This window comes from Balaenoptera physalus, assembly GCF_965194825.1.
Source record: "Balaenoptera physalus genome assembly, chromosome: 11".
Lineage (NCBI taxonomy): Eukaryota > Metazoa > Chordata > Mammalia > Artiodactyla > Balaenopteridae > Balaenoptera > Balaenoptera physalus.
In genome coordinates this window covers 68,504,325-68,514,983 of record NC_138896.1, presented here as the reverse complement: position 1 = coordinate 68,514,983, position 10,659 = coordinate 68,504,325, and the positions used below count along the sequence as shown (strand labels likewise).

At 46.5% G+C, this 10,659-nt stretch overlaps 1 protein-coding gene across 3 annotated transcripts in view; it reads left to right on the top strand.

Annotated features, from left to right (window-relative positions):
* The first annotated feature begins 1,253 nt into the window (after window positions 1-1,253).
* The window catches only part of CDCP1 (CUB domain containing protein 1), a 61,531-nt gene continuing 52,125 nt past the window's right edge, over window positions 1,254-10,659 (top strand). For 2 of the 3 annotated variants that reach the window (XM_082413871.1, XM_082413872.1), the window contains exon 1: window positions 1,254-1,518. In XM_082413871.1, the coding sequence (XP_082269997.1) occupies window positions 1,437-1,518 (82 nt within the window). In that variant the 5' untranslated portion in view covers window positions 1,254-1,436. The remainder of the gene's footprint in view (window positions 1,519-10,659) is intronic. The other variant, XM_082413870.1, reaches the window with a different exon arrangement.

Below are 10,659 nucleotides of genomic sequence, written 5' to 3'. Positions count from 1 at the left end.
TTTCCCTATCTGTCTGCCTGAGGCAGAAAGTGAACTGGAAGGTAAACTCTGACGTTCCCCCCAGCTCACAGTCCAGGCCCTGCCATAGATGGAAGGGTGGGAGGCAGTCATGTCCGCAACCTGGACATCCCTGCCTCCCTTGTGGACTGGGGGCAGAGTTTGCTTTATTCTCATCATTGAAGACACACAGAAGGAAGGGGATGAAGCTCCTAAGAGATGGTTTCTCAGCCCTGTTCCCAGTGAGTGTAAGGACAGCCTGGAGAAGCTCAGTTCCCCCAAGAATCAAACAAAAGTGGGAGCTGAACGTAGACCAATGCTCTTTCATGTGCTCTTCTACCAGGTTGTTCTGGGTGACCCTGGCCCAGCCTCTGGCTGCCCACTGGCACAGACAGACCCAGGGGGGCCCTTGGAGTCATTTTGGCAGAACCTTGGTCTGCTAGCTGAGAGTCCCTGAACCATCCATTGCCTCTCCTTGTGGCCCTGTGACCCTGGATATGGTGTGTGGTCTGCAGGGGGTAAGAAGAATCCATAGGACCTCGGAAACCAGAGAAAGATGGCACACCAGCAGCTGGGAGGAGGGAAAGATACCCAGCGCCATTGATTTACAGCCCAACGACTGGAGTAAATGCCTCACACTAGTCCCATACATACTATTCACAACTCAAGGAAGGGGCCTCTGTAGACCTGTTCAGGTTTCCTCTCTTGGCCCTCTCCAGCCTCATGCATTTATTCACTCATTCATTCACTCTTCAAAAATGTAACAAAGCAACCCAGTTTGTGGAAACCCCTTCCGGGGCTATCAAATCCTGCCTCCATAAATTACTAACTGGCCTGGTGACCTTGGGCAGGTTGAGTGACTCAGTAAATCTGTTTCAACTGTTATATGGAAGGGTGGCTGTGAGCATTAGAAATACTGTCTGTGAAGTGCCTGGAGTTGGCTTCAGGCTCACAGTTTTGCAAAGATTAGCTGTAGCACCGGCGTTAAAGTCCAGCAAGCCTCCAGCCCAAATCAGGAAGCAGAGGGGGAAGCCAGGGCTTGAGTGATCCACAGACATGATTCCCCGGAAAAATGCGCGGCACACTGGCCTCCTTTGTCGCCCGGAAAGTAAAAGGACGCCTGACTGGGTTCCCCAAGGGCGACCTTCGCGCCTGTAGACAAAGTCTTGAGAGGGGTGGCAGCTGGGCCCGGGAAGGTGGCTACAAGTCCCACTGCTCTGGACGAGAGAGGCGGGTGTAGAGGCAGGAAGGGGAGGAGGAAAGGGAGGAGGAGACTGACCCAGCCAGCTCGGGCTCCCGCGGCGCTGGGCGGAGCCAGGGCCAGCCCGCCCCGCGCACAGGTGAGCGCGACGGGACGGAACTAAGAGAAGCTCGTGCCAGCCGCTCCGAATCACGGGCCACATTCGCTTTCCCCGCCGAGACCGAGGCGCCGCGGAGCCATGGCCGGCCTGAACTGCAGGGTCACGGTCGCACTGCTGGGGGTCCTGCTGCTGGGTGCTGCGCGCCTGTCCCGCGGAGGGGGTGAGTGCGGCGCTGCCGGTGCGCGGGGCGCTGAGGGGGCACTGGGCGCTGAGGGTCTACACCGCCCGCCACGGTGGGGCGGGGACGGCGCGGGCGGGGCGCACGGACGGCTGGGCCCCCCCGGAAGCCCGGCTCCGGGGAGTGCCGCGTCGGGAGTGGTGGCCGTACCCTCCTGGATTCCGCGCGACCTCGCCCAGGGCTCAGACCGCGGCAAGTGGAGGTGTCCCGGAGCGGGGAGCACCGCGGTGGTCGGGGCCACGAGCCGGGCGCCGGCAGAGAAGAAGGAGAGAAGGGCGCGCGGAAGCCAGGCCCGGGGAACCTCGCTGAGGTGGCGCGCCGCGCGCTCGGGGGCTCTACCTGGATTATTGATGGCGCCGGGCTGGGCGTGAGGAGGGAACTTCCCTCTCTGGCGCACCCTCTACCTCAGCGCCTGGGCCAGAGAAACGGGGCGAGAAAACGGTGGTTTGGCGCCACGACGTCCCACCTTTTTACTCACCTTTTCCCCTGTCCGTCCGCTCCTTTCTCGCTCTCCCGAAGTTCAGGAACATTAATCCGAAAATGAAAGCGCTTCTGTGCCGCGGAGGCTCTGCACGCCCCAGCCCCTCGCACCTGTGGGTAGTGGACTTGGACAGCGGAAGGGGGTCGGCGGAGGGGGCGGTCCACAGTTGTGTGGGAATTCCGAGTTCCGGTGGGGGGCAGGGACCGCCACATCCCAGCTACCTGGGCCTACGAGGAGGTGCCCTGTGGGCCCTGGAAGTATTAAAACCGTACTGGTCTCTTCATGTAAGAACTTGACTTGAGGCCTTTCCTGAGACTAGTACGAGTTTTGTGTTTTTAAAAGAGCTGTCGAGGAAGCGATTTGGGTTTTTGATTACCCTTTGCTGCATCTAAGGGGACGTTTGTGTTTGGCAGGCAGGTAAATTAGAGGAAATTAAGTTAAAGAATCAATCTAAGCAGATGAGTTGAACTTGGGCGTTCCAGCAATTGCCATCATGACAAATCCGAGACAGGAAAGCTTCCTGGTTCTTTTCTCCAGCAGCAGTGAGGTGACATATTGCTGCACAGAAGAGGGAACATTGAAAATATTTACTGTGTTTATTGTAAGTTGGACTGAGTTTTCAAGATTCCCTTGAAGAAGAAGTCAGTTTAAGAATAAAGAGTAATTTAGCTAATGAAAATAGGTGTAAATGTATGTGTGAGAAAAAAAGTGTGCCCATCACACTTGGGAGCTGTCTTGAAACTCTGGGAATTGTCTGAGATGTTTCCGGTTGTCTGTGATAACAGTTGAGAACTCCTCCAGTAAGAGTATGGTGTAAGTCAAGGCATCAGTGCATTACTGACATCTATGACAGCCTATCCTGAACTGGCTTTTGTTACATGTCTCATTCCTCCCTGTGGCCTGTAGAGGCTGCCATTTTGGTCTCCAGTAGCTCCAGTGGAGTCTGTTCTTTCCAGGAAGTTCTTGACTGTTGGAGCTGTGTCTTTTGGTTCATTGTACAGATACAGGGAAGCCCAGGAACTTTCCCATTTCACCTTCTTAAATCTTTCCTGTGGTCTTAGGAAGTGGACCTGTGAGGCCACATCTCTGGGCTGAACTAAAGGTTATCCCTTTGTGGTTGGAGCAGTCACAGAGTACATTTGCTTTGCCCAAAGTCTTGGGGTTGATGTAACTGGTGGAGGCCTTTGAGAAGTTAGTAGCGTCTGTCCTGAAGAGATGGAGGGAACCAGAGAGCCTAGCACAGTGGATTTATTTTATAAATCGCTGAACTCTCTTAAGACTCTGCAGAGTGAAAATGATGTTGGTCTCACTGCAGAGATGAAGAGTAAAGGAAAGTTTGCATCTTGGTGGGGTGTGTTTGTTTGAGTTTGGTATTCCCACCAGCTCTCCCACTTCTAAGAATGAAAGACTGGTTAAGTCAAAAGAGCCTTGTTAAAACCTCAACTTAGGGACTTCCCTGGTGGTGCAGTGGTTAAGAATCTGCCTGCCAATGCAGGGGACACAGATTTGAGACCTGGTTCTGGAAGATCACACATGCCACGGAGCAACTAAGCCCATGCGCCACAACTACTGAGCCCACATGCCACAACTACTGAAGCGCACGAGCCTAGAGCCCGTGCTCTGCAACAAGAGAGGCCACTGCAATGAGAAGCCCACCCACTGCAACGAAGAGCAGCCGCCGCTTGCCACAACTAGAGAAAGCCTGCGCGCAGCAACGAAGACCCAGCGCAGTCAAAAATAAATAAATAAATAAATTTATTTATTTTTTAAAAAAAGTTTAGTCTAAGAGATTCGAGTAGGATAACATTAAAAAAAAAAAAAAGAAAAAGAAAGAAAGAACGAAAAAAAACCCTCAACTTAGTGGCTTTCCAAGAACCACTCAGGTACCAGAGGCTGGGTCAGTGACCCCATTCTTGCCGCCATTGTTTCTTGCCAAAAATATGAGTACGCATCAAATGACGTGTTCACTCACCCTGGGTGAGTGTGTGTGTTCATCATTCTTCAGATTCAAATGTGTAACTGGCAGAACTGATGAGTCTGACCCCACTCTAACCCCCACACCCACACAGACTGTTTCTCTGCTGGCTGTAGACATGTGCCCGGGTGCTGACCCATCAGCCTCAGGGGTCACTTCATATGTCACTGTTTTGTCTGTGATGACTGTACCCTGCCCCCCCACATTCTTCTAGGGGTTCTCCCAGGCTATCAATGTGGCGAAAGGAAGTTGAAATTATTTAAATGTTTTAAGTAATATGTATATAATTATTGTAGAAAAATTGGCAACAAGTATAACAAAATATCTGTGAGCAAACCACCTTGGTCATTTAGGTGCACAGTTTTAGTGTGTGTGAGTGTGTGTGTGTAAAACCAAAAATGGCACCATCCCTTTGTATAGCTTTAACTAGTCCCCTATTGGTGGACATTTAGATTGCTTTCAATTTTTCCTACTAAAAATAGAACATGTCCAGAGTTTCCCTTGTGGCGCAGTGGTTGAGAATCCGCCTGCCAATGCAGGGGACACGGGTTCGATCCCTGGTCCGGGAAAATCCCACATGCCGCAGAGCAACTAAGCCCGTGCACCACAACTACTGAGCCTGTGCTCTAGAGCCCGCGAGGCACAGCTACTGAGCCTGCATGCCACAACTACTGAAGCCCGTGCGCCTAGAGCCCGTGGTCCGAAACAAGAGAAGCCACCACAGTGAGAAGCCTGCGCACTGCAACGAAGAGTAGTCCCCACTCACTGCAACTAGAGGAAGCCCGCATGCAACAACGAAGACCCAACGCAGCCAAAAGTAAATAAAATAAATATATATATTTTTAAAAAGCTTTAAAAAAAAATAGAACATGTCCAACAATAGGGGTCTGTTCAGTGAAAAGACGTTAAAAATTATATAGCACAGATTCTATAATGACATGAAATGATATTATCTTTGCGTTGCTAAGGTTATAAAATAGTGTCAGCTGGATTATCCCATTTTGATATATCTGAGAATGTGTTCCTGTGGCTATATTGTTCTGCACATTCTTGACTATTTTGTCCAACTAAAATTCTGGAAATAGAATTGCTGGGATGAAGAGTAGAGAAAAGGTTAAGGTTTTGGATACACATGTCCATGTTGCCCTGTGGGTAGCTTGTCCTGGTGTCCTGGTGTACCTTCCTGCCAACAGAGTATGAATGCCTTTTTCCCATACTCCCCTGGGCTGTCATCATTGTTGTGTCACTAGCAACTATGGGAGAAGCATTCCTCCCTCTAGCTCAGCAAGCAGGGTCTGAACGGTGTTGGTGGGTATTCAAGAATCTCAGGAGCGCCCCAGCTAGGTGGTACTAATAGTCCAGCAGCACTTTTTTTGCTAAAAACAAAAACAAAAACCCAGAACTGAGTCCCTTGGCTTATAACACAAGCCTCGCCTTCGATTTTGCTCAGTGGTGCTGACTTTGGTTTCGATGTAGGAGAAGGGGAGTTTGCTGGTCAGAAGGATCCATGATTGAGGTCAAGATGGGTGGGACAGTGGGGCGTGATATGGGGGAGCCATAGCTAAGGCTCTCCACCTGGGTGATTAAGAAAAGTTCACACCCCTTAATTATCATTCTAAATTATAAAATTATTCCACAATCAAATTATTTCAAACCACTTCCTACAACCTTGTAATTAGCCCATCACCTTCTCCTGGGCAGCTGGCAGCATTTTAGAGAAACCAGCAAGGAGAGCCAAGTCCCCTTCCTCACCTCTTTGTAGCCTTGGGTTTGTATTCAGTACACAAGTTTTTTGGTTTTTTGTTTTTGTTTTTTTATTAATTACTAACTACTACTTGTAATACCTAACACATATTGAGCTTCTGCTCTGTGCCAGCCACTCTTCTGAGTATTTTACGTGTAAGCATCTCCCACTTAACATCAGTAATTCATCCCTAAAAACCGGACATTCTGCATGAAAACACTAACTGATGCCCTACATCTCACTATTTCATGTGGGACAAACTATAAAAACCCACTGCACAAAACCCAAACCCCCAACAGTTTCCAAAAGCATAATGAAACACCAGAAGATACCCATATATAATTAACAACCAATTCTGTTAAATGTAAAATGCATGACATCCCTTCTGGATTGCCAGACCATTTACTGTATGTGGCTCTTCACAGACAGTTGCTTTATGTGTAATAACTTCCTGCACCCCTTTTGTTGGCAGTCGCGGCATCTCCACCAGATCCTCACATTCTGCCTATTGTGTTTGCAACATACATTTTTTTTCAAATGTGTGTGTTTGGAGATGTAAATATACATATTTCCTAAATAGACATTGGCCCAAAATAACTGTGATAGATGACACAATGTTTGAGTAATAAAAACTCAGCTGTTTCCTCTTGTGAAAATGTAGATCCAGGAGGCGTTCTTGAGTAGACCTGCTAGTCATTTAGCTCTGCAGCCTCAAGCAAGTACTCCTATAAGCCCCTGAATAGAGGGGCACAGAGAGGTGAAGTAACTTGCCCAGGGCTACCCAGCAAGTATGTAGTGATGCTGAGATGGTAGCCCAGGTAGCCTGAATTCAGAACTCAGCTTCTGTCACCAGTGTGCCATGCCCCCTGTGCACAGTGGGACTCCTAAAGACAGCATTTGCTGGTCATCTTAGAGACAGTGTCTGCACTCCAGACATTTTCTTTCATTTTTTGAAAAATCAACCAACACTTACTGAGTGCTGTGTTCATATTTGTTCTAGGAATGTGTGTTTTTTGTTTTTAAAATGTTTTTTTTTGAGGTCACATTGGTTTATAACATTGTATAAGTTTCATGTGTACAGCATTGTATTTCAACTTACGTATACCCTACGGCGTGCTCATCACCAAAAATTTATTTTCCGTCTGTCACCGTACAGTTGATCCCATTTTCCACATTCGCGCCACCCCACCCCCAACCCCATCCCTTCCCCTCTGGTAACCACTACTCTGTTCTTTGAATCTACATGTCTGTTTTTGTTTGGTTTGTTCATTTATTTTGTTTTTTTGTTTGTTTGTTTTTTATGTTCCACATATATGTGAAATCATACAGTATTTGACTTCCTCCACCTGATAGCATAATACCCTCAGGTTTCATCCATGTTATCGCAAATGGCAAGATTTCATCTTTTTTATGGCTGAGTAATATTTCATTGTTTGTGTCTGTGTGTGTGTGTATATATATATATATATATATATATATATATATATATATATATATCACATCTTCTTTATCCATTCTTCCATCGGTGGGCATTTAGGTTGTTTCCATATGTTAACTATTATAAATAATGCTGCTATAAATATCTGGGTACATGTATCTTTTAGAATTAGTGTGTTTGTATCTTTGGATAAATACCCAGAAGTGGGATAGCTGGATCATATGGTAATGTGTATATGTTTTTAATATGTAAACAATGTAAAAACTGTGCTTAGAAAAAGAATTACCTGTACATGGTAACAAAATTTCAAATAGTACAAAATGATCTGTGGGGAGGAGAGGGGAGTATGTCCCCTTCTACCTCTGACCCCAGGCCTCCTCCCAGAGGCAGCTGTGGTTTCTTATGCATTGTTCCTGAGCATGTACAAGTTTGCAAATATACATACCTCCCTTTACACAAAAAGGAGCACAAATATAGTATATAGTATAGGATGTGTCCCATATGCGTCTTGATTTTTTTCATGTAGCAATCCATCTTGGTTCTAACTCCATACCAGAACATACGGAGCTGTCATGCTTTTTGACAGCTGCATAATATTCCTTGTCATGGGAGCATCATGTTATATTTAACCAGCCACTTGTTAATGGATTGTTTCCAATCTTCTGTTGCTATGAACAGAGCCTCACTGACCATCTTTGCAGCTGACTTTGTTGGGTATATGGACAAGTTTATCAGTAAGTGAAACTCCTGGATGAGGAATTACTGGGTCAAAGGGCTTGTACAGAAAATGTCAAATAGAAGAAAGTGAGTAATAGGGGAAGCAACTTGCCCAAGAGCCCAGCTAATAGGTGGTAGTGCCATCTGTAAATCTGGGCAGTCTCGTTTCAGAGTACAGGCTCTTAACCACCCCAGGCTGCAATTTACTCCTTTCTTTATTCTTTCCAGTTGAAACTAATCGTAAACTTTAGGCAAGGGAAATATTTTGAATTTCCTTTCAAATATTTACTTTCAGTTCTGTGATCAGAATGCCATGAGCACTGTGTATTGAGAAAGCTGAAGACAGGCTTGCACTCTGATAGCTCCTCATGTTTGCATTGAGGACTGATTAATTCTTTGTGACTTTTTACTTTGATAAGTCTAATAGTTAAGGTGTAACACTCTTTGAGCTGCTATAACACAGACCCAGATGTGTCTAATGGCTCAAAGGCAATAGATGTTTATTTCTTACTCACAGAAGGTCCTAAACAGGGGATCTCCTCCAAGCAGTGATATGGGGACCCAGGCTCCTTCCACTTTCTGACTCCACCATCTTCAAGAAGTGTGGCTTCTGTGTTCATCCATATCAAACTGATAGAAGATAAAAGAGCAGGAGGGGGTCTTACATGGAGGGTTTTATGGTCCAGGAATGGAATTTGTTTCATATCACTTCTGCTGCCACTCTGTTGACTAGAACTCAGTGGCATGGCCCTATCCAAGTGAAAGGGAGACTGAAATGTAGTATAGATGGGAGCCCAGGAAGAAGTCATCGTTGTCCAATTGGCAATGTGGCGGACAGAGTGGTAGGAGCGCCAGACTTATGGGTCAGGACACCTGGTTCTAACTTCAAGTCTTGTCAACAGTTAGCCTTATGACTTGGGAAAAGTTGCCTTGTCTCCCTAGGCCTCAGTTTTCCAGTCTTTCACGTAGGGGCTTGGACCGTGCGGAGGAACCACCAGCCCTAATGTCTTATGAGCTGATTTACATCAGAGCTGATTTGTGGATCTTCTGGAGACCCCCGAGCTATTGGAAGAGCTCAGGCAGGGTCATATCCAATCCCCATTAGGAAAGTGGCTGGAATGGTGCTTGGCTCATAGCAGGCACTTAATAAATATCTGTGGAATAAATAAATGGATAATCCAGGTCAAGGCCAATTCCTTTTAGGAGAGGGTACGAGCTTATAGACGTTAGATGACTTCTTCAAGTCACTGTGAGAAGGTGGCAAGGGCAAGAAGGTCTAAAGCCCAGGTCTTCTGGCTCCAAATCTGATGCAAATCAGACAGAAGAGGAGGAGGAGGGAAGCACAGTCCCAGTGACTGCGTGTGTGGACTGGGAAAACTAGAAAGTAGAAAAAAGAAAGTGTGGATTGACAGATGGAGCCACAGCTTTCTGTGTCCCTTCAGGGTGTGGTAGACACCTTGGTTGTCTGGGTTCTCTTCCTCACCCCAGGGCCCAGGATCTTCATTCTGTAGAACATGCTCATAAGTCTCTGCTGGTCCACTTCCAGGAGGAAGTGGACGGGGGTGTGGGTGGGTTTTTGGGAATGCAACCCCACTCCTGGATACTTGCAAGGGAAAAACTAGAAAATGATGGCGATACAGTGAAAGAAGCAAGGTGTAAAGTAGTGTGTGTATGTACAGTGTGACTCTAGTCATAGGAAAAAAGACTGGAAGGAAGTAGTTACACCAGAAATATCTGGCCTACAGTGTAGCCAGCAGAGCCCTCCTGCGTGAAGGATGGTTTGCTGGTAGCCGTGATGATCATGACAAGGACTTTGTATTGTCCTGCACATTCTCCCATGTGAACCACATTGCTTCACAATATCCCAACTTGGTTCGTTTGGTTTGGATTTCTCTAAACAGTAATACTGAATTTGTGATAGAATACAGTAGAAAATCAGAATTTGTTTTACAGACATATACTTCACAAACTTTTATAAAATTTAAAGTTCTTTCTTCAGTTACTGTACTTAAAAAATAATCTGCACTTTTCAGTTCTCTTTTGAGTACAGCCCAAGCCAAGGGCACCACTGAGAGCCTTGTTAGTCTGACTTTGCCAGGGAGAGTCTGTACTCTTGGACGGACCATGCATTCTGCCTGATGGAAATGCAGCTCAACAATATACTATGAGGCCATTAACCACCTCACCCTAGACTGTGAACATCTTTAAATAATAAATTCAGAAATATTTTGAAAAAGCAAATTATAACTATTCCATGAGCACAAATGGTATAACTTTCTTTGTTTTAAGTGAAGTGCAAATATTCCCTACCCTCAATGGCAGATAATCAAAGCATTCTGGGGGAAATGTGCCACTTCTGTAAAAACTTACGGGTGTCCACCTGCTGTCTTTGGCTGGGACAATAAAAGACAGTCTCCAGAATTGCGTTCATCAACTTTCTGCATCCAAAAATTACACAGAGTTCAAGTCAGGCTGTTGTTTTTGTTTTGGGGTCTGCCCACTTGGCCATCTCCAAGTAACGTCGCGCAATGCTTGGAGCCATGAGGAGACTTCTCAACACTTGACAATTTGTGGTCCAGCTGGGAGCTGGGCTAGGATGGTGTATGTCCAGGCACGTGCCAGATTCCTTCAAGCAGATGCTTTATCTTCCATCATTGAGCTGGTGGTGGGGACATCAAACTATTTCAAGCAAGGATGTTTGGCTGAAACATTTTTTAACCTGAGAACAACTCACAAACATTTGGTGAGAGGTCCCAGGACATCATGGT